General features: G+C 42.2%; 1 protein-coding gene across 2 annotated transcripts in view; it reads left to right on the top strand.

Annotated features, from left to right (window-relative positions):
* MUC13 (mucin 13, cell surface associated) overlaps positions 1–17,246 on the top strand; it is a 33,316-nt gene extending 16,070 nt beyond the window's left edge. The window contains exons 5-12 of one of the 2 annotated variants that reach the window (XM_045851416.1): positions 369–424; positions 4,548–4,708; positions 8,884–9,000; positions 9,357–9,480; positions 10,156–10,193; positions 11,806–11,887; positions 13,955–14,153; positions 16,038–17,246. In XM_045851416.1, coding sequence (XP_045707372.1) covers positions 369–424; positions 4,548–4,708; positions 8,884–9,000; positions 9,357–9,480; positions 10,156–10,193; positions 11,806–11,887; positions 13,955–14,153 — 777 coding nt within the window. In that variant the 3' untranslated portion in view covers positions 16,038–17,246. Of the gene's footprint in view, positions 1–368; positions 425–4,547; positions 4,709–8,883; positions 9,001–9,356; positions 9,481–10,155; positions 10,194–11,805; positions 11,888–13,954; positions 14,154–16,032 lie in introns of both variants that reach the window. The other variant, XM_045851415.1, reaches the window with a different exon arrangement.
* Positions 17,247–17,905: the final 659 nt, after the last annotated feature.

Here is a 17,905-nt window from a genome sequence, read left to right as displayed (position 1 = left end):
TTGGGGACATTGATGCATGCATGACACAGGCATGTAGATAAGTCTAACAAATATGCAGAACTCTACTGTGACTTTAAGAAGACAAAATAAGTTAGTCACCTTAATTTTTAAGAGTATAATCATTGATTTGTCTATTTTGGGTTTCATCTTTTTCTTAGGTAACACTGACTTATATTAAGTTCTTATTGATTTACAGCAAAAATGACTGAAAGGTGTTAGAGAGCATGTCAAGAACAAACAATCTTCTGTGATGAACCATGGATTTAACACCACAGATTTGCTGTGATGTTAAAACCTAAATACACTATCATGTTTTCTTCCCCCCAGAACTTTGTAGTTGTTATTAAATCTGTTCTTCTCTTCCACAGTTTGAAGGTGCATTTAAAAATTTAGATTATGGACAGACTGTAATTCAGCAAGTAAGGTAAGTTTGCTATGGACCAATGAGGTACTTTGGAGTCAAGTGTGCATTTGCTTAACTTCTCATCTTCTTTTGAGTTCCCCATGTAGCACTATGGCCCTCTGGGGGGGAAGTCACAAGTCAGGAAGAAATGGTCAGTCTGATGTCACACTCACCTTGGTATGTGGATGGGCAGAGTATAGCCTGGGGACAGAAGACACTGCCTGTGACTGGCTATTCAGCAATTTGCACACATGCTACAATGCATCACCTGGATCAGTTTGATTGGTTTGATCTCTTGGCTACAAACCACACCTGGCCAAACCCTGGAATGTGCATTCCAGGGGGCCAGGAGGAGAATGAGTGGCTCATGGTCATCTCTTCCCTCATATGGGGGGGAGTGAGAGAGTTAACACCCAAATCTCACACGTGGCTACAAAAGGGCCAGTAGTGAGCTCTTGCTGCAGTAAGAACAAGCATTCATTGAGCATATCACTGTACAATGACCAGTGTTAAGTGCTATGTAGGGACCCAGAGAGGCAAAAGATTCTCAAGAAGGTAGTGCTTTTATTTCAGCTTTCACTGAAGCACATGGACATACAAGTGCTACAGCCTGAGGAAAGAATGTTCTAGTCTAGGATGAGTGAAATTATGTAGAAAAAGCAGCCCTGATGTATTCATATTTTATGGTTTTACTATTGCATTTATCTTCATAAGCTTTGTCAAATTCTTTGTGGAATAAGATACAGGGTATATTTATACTTATAAATTCAGAGAAGGCCTCCTGAAGGTGGTGAGTTTTGAGCTTGATGGTGAGTGAGGGGCAAGTGTGATTGGCAGGCAGACTAATGAGAGGCACAGCACCATGTGGCCAGGAGCAGGCATCAGACAGAGAAGCTGGACCCCAACTCAGAGGCTCTGAAGCTGAAGGTTCACAGCAGATGACTGCTGGAGGGCTGGGCACTGTTTCAGGGCATGCGGTTTGGTGTAGTGGACAACAGGGAGTTCGTACTTTGAGTGCCACTGGGTAACACAGGAACAGTGAGGTGTGATGGCTTAAGCCAAATCTGTACTTGAATCCTGGCCTTCACACATTCTCGCTGCATGAATGGGCAGCTGTTTTCACCTCTCTGAAGATCTCTGTACCAGGGATAATCTGATCAACTTTCCTGGAACTTTGGGAAAAACAAATGAGATAACCTTTGAAAGATCCCCTGCACGAAGTGCCTGGCACATAGATGATTTCCACATGTGTTAGTTCCCATCTATTTCCCTTCCAGAATACGGGGCCCTACAAGTGTGATGGACAGCTGGTCCCACAAGGTCGTTGAGGGGTTTCCCTGAAATCGTGGTTCTCCTTTTGTTATGGAGTTACTAAAACAGAGCCAGGGGTGTTCAGAGGCAAACTTTTACCTTGAGCTCAGTGTCCTAGTCAGGAACTACACAGGGCTGTGGCAGGCTGAATGGACCTTAGTCTCACCTAGGAAGAAACGCCTTAGGCTCCAGTCCTGTGTTCTCACATTCGAATCCCCAAGATCTTTGTATATGGTACAAATATTGGAATTGGAAAGGTCCTCAGAATTTCTCTAATTCTCAGATCTCTCTTTGGACAGAGGCAGAAACTCAGGCTCAGGAAAGCTATGACTTTTGGGACACAAAGGTTGTGGCCATCTTGGGTCTAGGCCTCTGGACTCTGAACTCCAAGTCTAGTCCTCTGGTCATTATACTATGCCTTTTCGTGTCACTTGAGTACACAGTGGTTCTCCTTAAGTCATGAGTACAATGTCTTGCCTCCTAAACTGGAGTGTAAGCTAACAGATTCTTTGAAAGGATGAATTATGGATGGCATTTCTTTCCTAGCCCCACTGTAAATGTGTATCACAGATTTCTGGTCATTTTTTAACTGATAAAGAATAACTTGTATCAAGGATGCCTTTTCACTGTCATCTACCTTCTCTGCCACCTCCAAATCTATCATAAATTAATCATGGGAGGCAATTTAAAAGAAAATCTGAAATCACTTGGTTTTTTAGACTCCCTTTTTTTGTTTGTTTCTTTGTCTTTTAGAAATTATTAAGTTGAGGAAGTCTTCTACCTCTAGTTTAGGGAGAGTTTTTATCATGAATTAATGCTGGATTTTTCAAATGCTTTTTCTGTGTCTATTGATATGATCATGTAAGTTTTCTTTTTTAGCCTGTGATAGCTAAAACAATTGAATTAAACAATTAATTTTTTTAAACTTTTATTGTATTTTTTCCATTACCACCTAGCCCCCTTATACCTCCTTCCCCCGCTGCAATCACCATCATGTTGTCCACGTCCAGTAGTCCTTTTTCCTTTTTGCTCAAACCTTCCACTCCTAACCTCCCCACACCGCCCCTTAGCTGTCATCCTGCTCTCTATCTATGAGTCTGTTTCTATTTTGCCTGTTAATTCAGTTTGTTCATTAGATTCCACATATGCATGACATCATATGGTATTTGACTGTCTCTGACTGGCTTATTTCACTTAGCATAATGTTCTCTAGGTCCATCCATACTATTGCAAAGGGTAAAATTTTCTTCTTTTTATGGCTGAGTAGTATTCCATTGTGTAAATGTCCCATAGTTGTTTTATCCACTCATCTATTGATGGACACTTGGACTGTTTCCATCTGTTGGTGATTATAAATAATGCTGTGATGAACATAGGGTTGATTATGTTCTTTCAAAGCAGCATTTTGGGTTCCTTCAGATATATCCCCAGAAGTGGGATTGCTGGGTCAAAAGGCAGATCTATGTGTAATTTTCTAAAGTATCTTCATACTGCTTTCCGCAGTGGCTGCATCAGTCTCCATTACCACTGTGCAAGTGTGGTGAGGATGTGGAGGAAGAACAGTGAAAAAGTGTTCTCCTTTCTCCACATCCTTACCAGCACTTTTTGCTTTTGTTTCTGTTCTTGTTTTTGATTTATTGATGATAGCCATCGTGACAGGTGTGAGATGATATCTCATTGTGATTTTAATTTGCATTTCTCCGATCATTAGGGGCATTGAACATCTTTTCGTATGTCTATTGGCCATCTGTATGTCCTCTTTGGAGAAGTGTCTATTCAGGTCTTTTGCTCATTTTTTAATTGGATTGTTTGGGGGGTTGGGTCTTTTTTTGGAGGGGAGGTTTGGTGTTGAGTTTTATATGGACTCCCTTCTGAGGTGATCATTCCTAAAAATGGAATTCAGTTAATGTTTTTTATTGTTCTGAAGAACCAACATAGCTGTACACATTTTCCAAGTAGGTTGGCTATGTTTTTGAGCTTCTGTATTTATTTAAACGTCAAAGTGGAGTGGAGAGAAAATGCTGTACAGGAGAAGTATATCCAGAGTCTTAAAAATACACAGCCACAAAACAGATAGAGAAGGAGTTTTAAAAAATTCTTTTATTTCTTTCTCAGTGGCTGTATTACTTGATTCCTTTGGGACAATGAAAGGGTCAGAACTTGACCCAGCTGTTGTTAGGGCCCCAAACTGCAGTGCTGATTAGAGAGGAAGAGTCTTACAATGTCTTGTTCATAGCAGACACTTAGTATTTGGTGATATGATTTGGTATAATATGCTCATGTTCCCGACAGTCATCCCTCGTTCCAGTTCTCCTCTGGATCATGCATATCCAGGCCCAGTCCCTTACCCACTTTGCCTGCTGACTTCCTGGCCCTTCCTAGGAGTGACCCAGACTCTGCATGTTTCCTTACTGCTCTCTCTGTACACAGGGAGGAACACACACTCTTCTCTCTCCAAGTACAATTCTGAGGTTTAACAGCCCAGGAATAGACTTACTCTTGATGTTCTACAGAAAGCGACAAGTTACTATTTCAGATGTTACTTGTTCTATTTCTGGTTAGTTCTAGACTCCTAGATCCTAAAAATGAGAGTTCACAATTATACTCCAACAGGATGTTGTTTCAGTCATAGATTTCCTCTGAGAATACATTGAATAGAGATCTCTGGGCCATCTTATTGCAACCCCAGACTTCCATTCTGGGCCCCCCGAGTTGTGGATATATCTGTGGGTCAGGATTGGAACTGGGAAATTTGGGAATATGGGAGGTTTGAAGACCAATTTGTTGATTCTTGAATTTAGTTCATCAAGTGATGAATTCTTTTTATTTTTAGTCCACCTACTCCAGGGGGATCTCAAATGTATGCTGATGACAAGGTTGTGACGGTAACAGTAGCAAACCTTTTTGCAGAAGATACAAAAGAAACTGAGACGACCATAGCTGCTGCAATTCATAATGCAATTTCAAATAGCTCAAACATTGTAAACTATACTAGTAAGTACTAAATAATTTTATTCAAAGTTTACCTAACCACCTACCTACCTTTGTGTGAACTTTTTCATTGCATGGAAGAAAGGGGCAAGAAGAACTGGATAACAGAATCTGTAGGTGTCTCCGAGTTTCCTTTTTACCAGTCCATCCTTCCACCCTGTCTTCTCTCACTTGGCTCCCACTCCTTTCCAGCCACCTACCAAGTCATCAAGCTGACCAGTTTGCTTCTCTGTTTGGAAGGTAGTCTTGGACAAACAGCCTCTGGGCAGGAAAAGATGAAGCAAGGTGAAACAAGAGGACTTTATCTCAAGTTATAGCTTTCTAAATGATTGATTTTACCTGTGCTGTTCTCCCTTTAGGCAGACACACAAACCCACAACATAACTGTAATAGTTCACTTTTGCTGTGTTACAGACCACCCTAAAATGTAGTGGCCTATTTATTTATTGCAATGCCATTATTCGGTGGGTCAGAATTTGAACAGGGCTCAGCTGGGCAGTTCTGCTGATCTAGGCCAGGCTTGGCTGATCTCCGCTGGGCTCATTTAAGCAATTGTCATTAGCTGCTGGGTGGGTCAGCTGAGGTCTGACTGATGTAAGATGGTTCACCTAATTGGTTTGTCTCTGCTTCACATGGTCTCTCATCCTCCAGCAGGCTGATCCTAAAGGGTTTCAAGAGCAGCAAGAGGGTAGGTTTCAATGCACAGGTATTTCTCAAGTTTCTGCTTATGTCACATTTACAACTGGCCTAATGGCCAAAGTTCATGTGGCCAAGCACAGTCTGGCAGGGCACGGATGGGTACAGGAAGGCATAAATGAGTTGACACTATTACAGCAGTCATCAGAAGTTCCTCGTCTCAGAGATACCTGTTAACGCCAGCCCTGGTGGCAACTTTGTGTGACTGGTTCTCAATCCTGGTTGCTAAATCCAAAGGCTTCTAATAAGGCACAGTTGACCTGAGTTGTCCATAGCATTTGCTGTGGTACCCTTCCCTTCCTGAAGTCCTCTTCTCCCTGGGCCTCCACCCACCATTCTCTTGATCCCCTTCCTGCCTCCCTCATCTTTCTTTTTGTTCTTCTAAGACCCTTTTTTAGTCTCTTACATTTTTGCTCTCTAATGATTGTAACCTCATTGGCCTAGTGTGCAAACTACCTTCTCTTCCTAAAAATATAAACAAATCCTGTTCATTTATAGCTTTTCAGCACCTTTTTTCTTTCTTGGAGATTTCGCAGAGATTCTTGCTATTCTCTCAGGACCTAGGATGTAAATGCTCTGATAAAACACTTAAAATTCTACCACAAAAGATGGGACTCCCCTGTACTGCTCTCTCTCCTTGGGCTGCAGTCCATTTAGCAATGTCCATTCAACCTTTTTCCATCTAAGTATCATTTCCTGGCAGAAGAGGCTGTGGGGAAAGAAGTGTAGAGCCATTCTGTTTTTCATGTTATCCACCAATGTTATACCAGCCAGGCTTGGCCTTTCTCGGAGCCTCCCTAGCATCTCTCTCTCTCTCTCTCTCTCTCTCTCTCTCTCTCTCTCTCTCTCACACACACACACACACACACACACACACACACACACCCCCTCTTCATTTGTTTGCCCATTCTTTCACTTTAACCCTTTTCTCTTTGTTATTGGATTTTATTGTTGTTATTTGGGGTTTTGTGGGGAACCTGAGCTCATTCGAGGCTCTAGAATTTCTCTACCACATTTTTAACATTCTGTCTTTGGTTATAAGGACTTCTTTCCATATTTTGTGTATGTCTTATTTGCACAGCTTCCTGTGCAAACCACAGCAGTTTCTTAAATTATCAGATCCTCTTCCTACTTTTTTTGTTTTATAGCTCATTTAGCAGCTACACTGTTAGAATTACATTTTCAGACTTTCTGACCTTCTTGAACTATTTCACCTTCCAGAGTCTCATGCATCAGAATTACACCTCTCCCTTTCTGAACATTTTAATTTTTACTCTGTGAAACGACTCTCTCTCTGGCTATCACTTATTTCTTGTATTCCAAGGGGACCATCACTTCTACCTGCCATTCGGTTTCTCCTTGGGTCAGAATTGGTGCAGAGTAGCAATTCATGCAGTCAGAACCTCTACTCCCTGGAAGAAGAAATTGTCAGCAAGTCAAGACAAACCTTGTCATGCATTCTGCTTTTGGCTAAATGAGACTTCCAGCAAGTGTAAGGATGTTTGAGGGTCCCCATCAGCATGGAGACTGTCTTGGCATGGTTGCTGGCTAAAAATAACCAGTGCATTCTTCAAGATAAAGTTGAGGTCCCCTGTACAATTCTCTCATGTTGGCTCTCCTTCATAATTGCCTTGATTCTAACCCCTGGCATACTTGAAGCCATTTGTCCTCATTTCTAAGAATTGCCCTCTTTTGACAACTCCTCTCAACATCTCTCCCCTCTGAGACCAGGCATCCACTTATAAATTCATTAAAAAATTTCCAAATGGTGCAGGTTGGAGGGGGCCACTAAAGCATGAACCACCCAGCAAAGGAAAGGAAGAGGCTCAGAACTTTTAGGAAAAAAAACACCCTTTCCTGCTTTTTGCTTCTGCTGCAAAGACAGATTTTCTCTTCCATGTCAAAAGCTGTAGTCTTTTTCTCTAGACTGTTAATTGGAGGCATTTTTAAATTAGCAGGGGATGAAAGAAGGTTTGTTACAGGTCTGGGATGTTTAGAAGAGAGTAATCACATAACTGTTCTGCCTCCTCCTATTGTCTCCCCCTAATCTAGTCTCAGATTCATCTTTTCATTCCAAATGCCTTCCAACCTGCTTCTAGACTAACATTCTTTTTAAAATTTATTTTTAGGCATTTATATACCTTATGAAGAGATCACTTGCTTAAGTCTAGTACCCATCTGACACCATACATAGTTATTACAATATTATTGATTATGTTCCCTTTGCTGCACCATGCATCCTTGTGACTATTTTTATAGCTTTCAATTTGTACTTAATCTCTTCAGTTTTTTTTATCCACTCCTCCAATCACCCTCCCTTCTGGCAACCATCAATTTGTTCTCTCTATCTATGAGTTTGTTGCTGTTTTATTTGTTTATTTTTTACATTCCAGATACATATGAAATCATATGGTATTCATCTTTGTTTTCCTGGCTTACCTCACTTAGCATAATATCCTCTAGGTCTATCCATGTTGTCGCAGATGATAAGATTTGTATTCATTTTATGGCTGAGTAATATCCTATTGTATATATGTACTACCTCTTTATCCATTCTAGAGTAACATTCTTAAAATATTGCTTTCTCATGCTATACTTCTGCTCAAAATCCACCAATGGATTCTCAGGCTTGTAGGATTAAAGTCATTGTCCTGAGACTGGCATTCAAACCCTGCTGTACCTATGAATGGACAAAAGAATGATTATTTGTTGAGACTCCTGCAATGGGCTTGCATTTACATTAGTTAATTTAGTTCTCACAATGATCATGTGAATCAAGAATTATTAGTCCCATTTTATAGATGGAGGGAACTTGAACCCACCAAAACTCAAATGACTGAACAGAGAGAGCCCATTGCCAACAAATGACACAGCCAAGAATTCTCTTTCTTCCTGTTTACCACACTGCCTTGTCTCCACCCAAATACAACACCACTGCTCCCTGATAAGAATTCTCTGCTTCTTTCCATGCCTTGTTTACTCTTCTTAGAAAGGCTTTGCCTCTCTGATTGTTTAAATTTTCGCCATCCTTCAAGACAGCTCAATTCCCATCTCCTCCACAATGTTACCTTTAATTACTTTAGCCCTTTGAATTCCCATTGTGCTTGAAGTCTGGATTATGAGGTGACTGAAGCAACAATTCTCTATGGGTTCAAACCTGTAACTCTAAAAAAAAATGGGACCTAAAAGTTATATAGCTATTGTGTCCCTTTTAAAACCTAGCACAGAGCTGGGTGTGAAAGAGATCTTGAACTTGAACCTGATAGCACTACTTTGGATTGAATTAATTTGAACTGAATAATGTAAGGAAATAGTCATGGAAAAAGGATTGGAGAGTTGGACTTTAAAATCCCAGATTATCATTTATTAAATCCTAAAACTTATTAAAAGGCAATTATAACAACAATAGAGTGGGGACTTTCACAGTTACTTTATCCACACTATCTTGCTGAATATATTTTTGAATTATTTGTGCCCTTCAGACCAAGATCACTGTGAGTTTTATGGTTGCAAAAAGGGCAGTAACTGCAGCAATGGTTTTCATTGTGAATGCCGAGAAGGGTATGAAAGACCTGACCCGTACACCGCTACATGTCTTCGTAAGTATTCCACCTGCTTCTAAATGTTCTTCACAATTCCTATTCTTTCTCCTTTCACATTTGCAAAATACAAGCTTTACTATTCAAGGGTCCATGTGCATTTTGGATTCTGAGGGATGTGAGTTTTGGCTTTAGGCCTGTGGACTGAAGTGTGGCCTTGGCTGCAAGCCAGTAAGACAGCCCATGAGCATTCACAGGGGGCATATCACGTGCACAGCCAATGAGATCCTCCTTTGACCTAGAAAAAAAGGGCAGCGGGGATTGTATTCTGTATCACTTTGTATCACAAAATTGTATCACTTTGGGGCTGAAGAGGTTGTTTCTGAAAATTACCCAGAAATAACTCTGTTTTGAAGCTTTAAGGTGTCCTTCTGCCTGCACCTTAAAACCCAATACACAATGCCTGGTGAAGAAAGATGGGAGCTCTGATTGCGTGTGCCTGGCGGGCTACAAGAAAGATGATCATGGGACATGTCAAGCGTAAGAGAAATCATTCCTTTATTGTCTTTCCATAACTGGACCTTATGCATGGGGTAAAGGATAGAAAGGATAGAACTTGCAGCATGGGGTTAGGGTCAGGAAGTCGGTATGCTAGCATAGGTATAGAGTATCACATCATCATCATCGTCAGCATCATCATCATCAGTAGTTTTGAACATTCTTTATATGCCAGGAACCATACTAGGTAACACCTCTCATACAACAACACTGTCAGAAATGTATTAGTTCCCCATTTTCAAGTGCAGAAACGGAAGCTCAGAGAATATAAGTAATTTGCCCCAGCTCACAGGGCAGCAAATAAGGGGCAGAGCCACATGGCCTTGCAGTCAGAGAGGGTCCCACTAGGCTCCATGTCCTGGGGTTCACCTTTGCCTGAGTTGCTGAGTATTCCTGGAGCTCAGGGGATCGAGTGTTCAGTCAGTAGAAAATGAGACTATATGGGGCTGTATAACCACCAGCCCCCCAACTTTCCAGAGCTCCATGAAATATGCTCAACTAGAGAATGGGACTGTAAGGAAGAAAAGAGAAACAGGAGAAGGAACAGGGAGGAGAGAATGAAAGAAAGATGGAAAGGAAGACCTGGACGTTGGGTGGAACTCTGACATGCTCCCACATGCTCTTTACCATGGTTTCCTACAATGGATTGTATTTCAGGTGTGCCTTTGGTTACAACGGAGTCAACTGTGAAGACAGTGAGTATAAAAGTCTTGCTTCATTGTTAAACACCTGAAAAACATTAATCACATTCAGAATTCAATCTGGTTCCCCAAAGTCTCCGGCTTTCTTCATGAAGAGGGAGAAAACCTGCCTGCAGTTTGTCTTCTCGGTCCTGCTGTTCCGTCTGTCCCATCCCTGAGTCACAGGCAACAGTGCCTTTGTTACAGGAACTCCCAGAACTCAGCCCATGAGGCAGGCTGGCACCTCGGACAAGCCCCAAGTCTGCCCAGGGTGTCCTAATGTTCTGTTCATTTCCTACATTAGGTTAAATACGCATTTTCTGCTACTAGAAAAGATAAAATACCAGTATATTCTGGAAAGGTCTGTGGTCATGGGAGAATAAAACTAGAAATCAGACATTCAGATATTCAAATCTCATTGTTTCAGAGCTATTTAGTAGTTTGAGATGTGTTGCAAATTCAGTTGCTTGGTTTCCTCCCACAACCCACACCTGTCAGATTGGGACAATACTAACTTTATATTTTAAATTATTTTATATTTAAAATGTACCCACTGAACTAAAGATCAGTGCTCCAAGATGAAGGAAATATTTCTGCTGGCCTCCCAGCCAGCCCCAAAGTTAGCGATGAGAAATGCTCTCAATTTCTACTGTGTTTTGTAGTGAGGCTGGGTTTGCTAAACCATTTTTTCCTCCAGGGCTTTCACTGTCCACACTGATAAAAATGAGAGGTTTGGGCTGGATGACCTTTGAGGTATTTTCCAGACTTAAGTCCTATGCCCCATGAGTCCTCGTTGGGGGTGGCGCACAGGACAGTCGTGTTGCAGAGACAAGCTGTCTAGAGAAGCACTATCTAATAGAAATACAATGTAAGCTTCATGTTCAGTTTCAAATTTTAAAATTCTAAGTAAATTTTTTAAAGTAAAAAGAAACAGGTGAAATTAACTTTAATAACATTTTAACATTTTATTTCACTCAATATTTCAAAATTATTATCAATTCAATGTGTCATCAATATAAAAATTATTCACAATATATTTTACACCTTTTTCAAATGTGTTTGAAGTCCACTGTGTCTGTCACACTTCCAGGCCATTTCATAGCTGTATTCCAAGTTCCCAGTAGTGCTAGACAGCAGAGCTAGACAAGGAGATGGGTGGTAATGAACCTACAGGCTCTTCCCTCACCAATTCTATCAAGCCATTTCCTAGCTCCACCATTAGTGACAATTTAAATTCCCCCAGCTTATCATGCAGGTCAGGTGTGACGGGCAGGCAAAGGCAGCAGAGTTCAGGAGTGGGTGCAGTCCTGGGTTGTAATCCTAGTCTCCATGAAGCCCAGGAAGCCCCTGCCACCAGGCCTCCTTTGCACGTGTGGCCTTTTATCTGGCAAGGCTGACTTTTCTGATTGGGTTCTAAAGATATAGTTAGGGTTTGGAGGTGAGGAGTGAGGCTTGGAGGTGAGGAGGGAGGGTTGAAGGAGGTGAACCACCCATCCAACCTGGTCAGAAATGAGAGCCACTGGTCCTCACAGCCAGGCGCCCCCGGGAACACACATACCTGTGAGGCAGACAGTCAGTGGCACCCTGTTTGTGGATACCATGCCTACTCCTCTCTGCTCCCTTTCAGACTTTCAGCTGATTCTCACCATCCTGGGCACCGTTGCTGGCATCCTCATTCTTGGCATGGTGATCGCACTGATCCTCATGAGGTATGGAATGGAAATGTCCCTGTCCTGGGGCGCGGCAGTCACCGGCATGACATTCTCATTCTCAAATACACACAGTCTTTCCCAGGCAAGAGAAGGGAAATACGACGAGGCTTCTCTAAAACCAATGAATTTTTTTCTGACCTTCTGATTGTATAAGCTCTACATGATCACTGAAGAAAGTCTGGAAAAGAGAGAAATGTATAAAGGAGCAGAATAAAAAAACACCCATAAAACACCCTTAAAACCCATAAAACCACCCATTTGCCCTGAGGCAACTAACATTTTGAGATGTATCCTTCCAGGTTTTTCTCTATCTTTTCAAAGGATATTATGTACATAGCTTTGTATCCTTTTTGTTTAAAAAAAATTGTTTAGGTTATTTTTGTTTAACACTGTAATGTGACATAGCAACCATTTCCTTATGTCATAAAAACTCTTTGTTAACAAATGTCATTTTCATGAAGCCAGTCCCCTGCCCAGGACCCTGCTGCCAAAGATCGAAAATCAGCCTCAGCTGGAGCACCCTGGCTTTATTTAAGTGAAACATTTGCTCTGTGTGGCCACTTCTCAGCTAGCGGCCTTAAGTGGTCTTCTTAAGAACTGAAGTAGAGTCCATTCATTTATTCAACAGATACTTAGATATCCTAAAGTTCCCTTCATTAACAGGGAGAGAGAATGCTGTTATCTATTCCATTCTAAATGCGCCAAGTAGTGATCCACTTTGATGAAAATAACAAGCTACTTTATAAAAATAATATTTAGCTTGTATCTTATATTTTGGCAAATAGGTATTTTTGCACTATAATGTGAGGGGATAAATAGATTTTAGGTTCCTAAGATATTTTGTTTCTTCATTTTTTAAAAATTTCTTTAAGCTAGTAACTCTTCCCCATGGATAATCACAAGGACAGGCAGCTGGGAACTGAGAGTGTGCCTTTCCCTTTCCCAGAGACAGGACCAGACCCTTCTGATTATGAAGCAAGGCTGTCCCTCCTCTCTCGTGGGGATTGGCTCTTGTTCTGGGTCTTCAGGGTCCTCAGGGGCTGCTACAGAGCCTGTGGCCCTGCGACAGCCCTGCATCTCAGCCCCACCTTCCTGCTGTAGAGCTGTGTTTGTGCTGAGCTCAGCGTCAGATTCATGGTTCTTGGGAACACACCCCAAGAGTTATTTTTTGCACATTTTGAAGGTAAGGAAGCCCCTCCTCAGGCAACTTAGGCAGGAGTGTTGTCAAAGGGCAATAACTCTGTTGTCGGCTGGGCTGGCCATCAGGGTCCAGGGTGAATGGCTCTTCCTTTACCACATTCTCAGTGTGACTGAGGGTGTACGACTGTCACCCTGGGAGGGCCCTGTGGGCATCATGGATGTAGCCCCCCATGTGCCACCACTACAGCCTAGGGCCCTGCAGGAGCGGCCCGTGGCCTGTGGGGCAGAAGGAAGAATAGGATCATGATCAGAGTTAATGGGGGCATGCGCCTCCCCCGTCTGCAAAAACTTTCATTTGGCTTTAAATGCTTATGCTTGAGAGGCCAATACTGAAAGGTATTAAGACTTCCATACCTTGAACTTGTTTCATTCACTAAGGTGCGTCTACAGACACTGACGTTCCTTGAATGTGAAATTATATCACAAGTCATCTTTTTGACTTCTATGAGTATTTCCATAAATAATTCAAAAGCACACTCAAGCATACTAACATCATTAGGAAAATTTACATCGACTGGTGGAATTAGATGGTAATGTTGGGTCAGCATTAGCCTTCTGGTTTTGGTGGTTACACGAAGTTTATGAAGAGACTGTCCTTAAACTTAGGGAATGTACACTGAACGAAGTAATGAAATATTATAGGTAATGAGTCATCAGGTCTGCAACTTATTCTTAAGTGGTTCAGAAATGTTAACAATTGGGGGAACTGGGCGATGATGCATGAGAACTCTGCATAATATTTTTTGGTATCTCACCTGTAAATTAGAAAATATTCCCAAATTTTAAAACATTATTTAAAGAGTATTAACATTTGTTTTCAGAAACCTGCCATTGTTGGATCCTAATTCCTGTTACTAATTACAGATCAAAGAAAACGAAGGACAGTGAAGAACAGCACCTGATTGAGAACGACTTTCAGAATCTGAAACTGCAGCAAACGACAGGCTTCAGCTTTCCAGAAGAAGGGAGCATCTTCCCTAAAATCACAACCAGCTTCCCCAGAGACAGTGGGATGCACAATCCCTATGCAAATCCTAGAGCCATGCCCCGCCCTGACTATTAGGTGAGTCAGTGGGCTTCTGTTTGGCTTTTTTGAGTGAAATACTCCAGGGTGGATTAGGGACCCGGCCTATTGTATCTTCACCAAGCCCTGGCTGCCTTGCAGGGGGGGGGGAGGGTGTTTTGTTTTGTTTGTTTGTTTGTTTATAAAAAGAGAAAGAGCAGAAGAAGCTCTCTGCTATTTTAAATAGCCACCTCTTGGTCCCTAACACTGACCATCAATATGATTTTTGCTGTATCACTTAATTCCTTGGCCACCTCTTTCCTCAGTTGTTAAAAAAAAAAAAAAAAGAAGAAGACAAGCAGCAGCTTATATTAGATTCCTGTAAGGTCCCTTGTAAATACAAGCTCTTGTGGCTGTGACTCCAGTGGTTGTTTTGGGTTCAGTTATAATCCCCAGGCTGTATAACTAGGGTGTATGTCAGTCAGGCCTGAGTAGGACTGATGGGTGTCAACAGAGTTCGGTGGATCCTTTCCAGCAGGATCTCTCCTTTCCTCCTCCACTCCATATCAAGATAACTGGTCACTTCGTAAAGAGGTAAGGCAAACTAGGCTGGTGATTGTTTATGTCCCATGGAAGGACTGTCAGGGAGAATAGGTTGTGCTCATTACATCTGTATTGGATAATTGTAGCTGGCATTGCTCAGTGCAGCTGACCCAGGGGAAATGCTGAAAGGAGGAAGCCCATAAGAGGCGACTCTCATGGGCAGCGTGACAAGGGGACTGAGACGGATGGAAGATGAGATGGTGATGGAGGAGGAGACAGGGTGGGGGCCAGAGAGGAGTCAGAAAAAAGAAGGCAAGGAGAAAACTGTTTTGTTTTGTTTTGTTAAGTAAAAAGGAAAGAAAAATGGAGAAAGGAAAGAAAAGCTAGAGTAAGAGTTAGGCACACCCAGAAGAGCAGAAAAATAAAGAGGACAAAGGTAGACGGGGACACAGAGGCTGGTAGGTGGGCTGAGGAGGACAGGCTCAGGCTCCGAGGTCTCCGTGTGTACATTTCACCTCTGCAGGCTGCCCAGGTGAGCACACTACCCTCTAAGGATCTTAACACACATTGAACTTTCTGGGGAAATATGACTAATTTTTATTTTAAAATCTTATGGTTATGTTGCACATACACTTACCTTTAGACAAGGAAGTCCAGATGATTAACATGTGTACAAAGGGATGACTTGAACAATATGCACGACATTGGGTCACACGCAGGCTCTAGCCAGCAATAGCCATGAATGCATGTCCTGTGGGAGCGCCTGTTGGCCCCACCTATGGTGAGCCTTAACCTCCAAACTCATTAAAAATCTCCTTCCCTCCTTATCCATGGAGCCCTTACTCAGTACAACTCTAGCAGGGGTGTCCAACCTTTCAGCGTCTCTGGGCCACACTGGAAGAAGAGTTGTGTTGGGCCACACATTAAATACACAAACACTAACAAAACTGATGAACAAAAAAAAGGTTTGAAGTAAATTTACCATCTTGTGTTGGGCTGCATTCATAGCCATCCTGGGCCACATATGGCCTGAGGGCCACAGATTGGACACCCCTGAAAGAGAGCACTTTGATGTTAGAGTAAGTGTGGGATTTAGAGTCAGACAGACTTCGGTTCAAAGCCTTGCCCTTCCTGTTTTGAGCTGTATGACCTCAGACAAGTTATTTGACTTCTCTGGGTTTGTTTTCTCATCTATGAAATGGACAAAATGAATCCTATCTCACAGGACAAAAATCTAGCATGACGACTGGTTCTAATTTAAGAATAGTATTCAAATAATGTTAATGAAAATAATGTTAATAATTTATGAATCTAAATGTTCTCACGTGTTTCTCTTGGTATCCTTGTTTTCTAACAGTTTTTCTTTTCCTTCCCTCTTTCTCTCTTTTTTGTCTAGAATAGTAAGAATCTGGAACTATCCATGGCCCTCAACCCACTGTATGAGCCTGTATTTTGACTGAGAGACTGGTGGAGAAGTGAGCAACAGTGAAGATCTGGCCTTTGCTCTTTTTCTTCCATCTGATATCTAGCCTCTCTGAATGGAAGTTGTGAATGTTTGCAAGACTATAGCTTGTTTGCTAAATACCTATGAAATTAAACACACTTACATGCTATTAGCACTTGTAAGACAGTTGATTTTCTCCTATCAGTACAATGATTAGGGTTGTCTTTTTCCCTCCCTGGTGAACAACAATAACCATTTCCAATCTAGGGGAAAGTTCCCTAAGGTTGTTTACTCCTGGGAAAATGTTGCTCTTGAGTTGATAGCCTACAGATAAGTAACCTAATCTTGAGAGACTCATACATATCAGCTGTGGCAGTCACAGGCTGGGAAGAGACACCATTTTTTAATGTTCTCCTATCCCTCAGCTGTAGAGATTTTATTACCCTTGAAGCAGCAGGTGCTTATGACCTGGCCTCACACCAAGAAGACAGAAAAAAACATGTCTCTGCTTTTTCAGGAGGACCAGTAAAGTACAGGACCTTTCTGTGAATTAGAAGGCTTGGATGAGAAATGGCCATCCTGGGGTATAGTCTAGAGTTTTTGAAATGCCACTCGGTAGGAGAGACAGAGAGAGAAAATGTGACCAGGGGCAGGAGGAACAGAGGCAGGAGGAAGCTGGACTGGGAAGATGAGTAAAGGAGAAGGTACACAGGACCCACCTTCGTCCTCAGATTCCCTTCCTCCATAAGCAAATGGGCCCTCTCTCTAATTCATCCCCACCCAAGACTCAGAGCCTAAGAAAAGGTGTGAAGACAAAACCCCCAGGAGCAAGAACTTGAAGTCACTCTGAAGTTGCCGGCATTCTGTCTGGCTGATGGTGAGAGAGAGTGGTGCTCTGGCTCCGGCTGTCCAGCCTTGTGGTGCAGAGTCCAGAGGGACTTCACTCAGGTCTCAGCCTTCAATGGTGGCAGAGGCTCAGCTGTGGCCACCAACACATACTCACCCATGCATGGTGCAGCCACAACCAGCACAGGCTTTCCTTAACGTTAATAGTGTCCTTATTTATGTCTAATGTCTGATCCCCTTGCGAGTTATTTTTGTTATTATTATTCATTCTTGAATGTTCATGTGAAAAATAACAAATAAAGTATCTTTGGTAGATGGTATCCTTCCTTGTGTTCCTTGTGTTTGGGGCTTTTGGTGACGCACAAAGCAGTTAAGTCTCACTTTCCATAGCAACCATGACTCATGGCCAACTGGATTGACATCTGCTGTCCTCCTTAGGGGGCTGTTGGATGACCCAGGGAATTTTTAATCAAATAGTAGATATTTTTAGCTGCTTCCTGGTACACATCCCACTCCCTTCCCATTGTGAAGCGGCCAAGCCTTTCGGGTGGGAATGATTGGATCCTCAGCTCCCAGGGGTGGACTTTAATTGGCCCAAGCCAATCAGTGGAATCCCATCCCTGCTTGCTACAGTGATTGACCTCAGAGTGAACACTTGACATAAGGCTTATGCTCTAAGCAGATGCAATTAGAATGAAGCCCAAACTCTTGCAGGAGGCTTAGAGGAAGAGAAACCTCTTCTGGAGAATGGGCTTAAAGATGTGAAGCCTAGAAGTGCTGCAGTTTTGCTGAGCTGAGACATAAAGAAGGACAGAACTGAGAGAGCATGGAAAAATGGAGCCAGGGCTTATTATCAGGCCATACTTAAGGCCTCTGAACTTTACTGTCAGGCCAGTTTGGGTACAGGCATACCTTGGATATAGTGTGGGTTCAGTTCTAAACCATTGCAATAAACCAAGTTGTCATCTTTTTGCCTTCA

The sequence above is a fragment of the Phyllostomus hastatus genome, unplaced genomic scaffold, assembly GCF_019186645.2.
Source record: "Phyllostomus hastatus isolate PE091 unplaced genomic scaffold, TTU_PhHast_1.1 phas_contig_86, whole genome shotgun sequence".
NCBI classification, from domain to species: domain Eukaryota; kingdom Metazoa; phylum Chordata; class Mammalia; order Chiroptera; family Phyllostomidae; genus Phyllostomus; species Phyllostomus hastatus.
The sequence above is the reverse complement of the archived record's forward strand: the minus strand, read 5'-3'. Positions and strand labels throughout refer to the sequence as shown.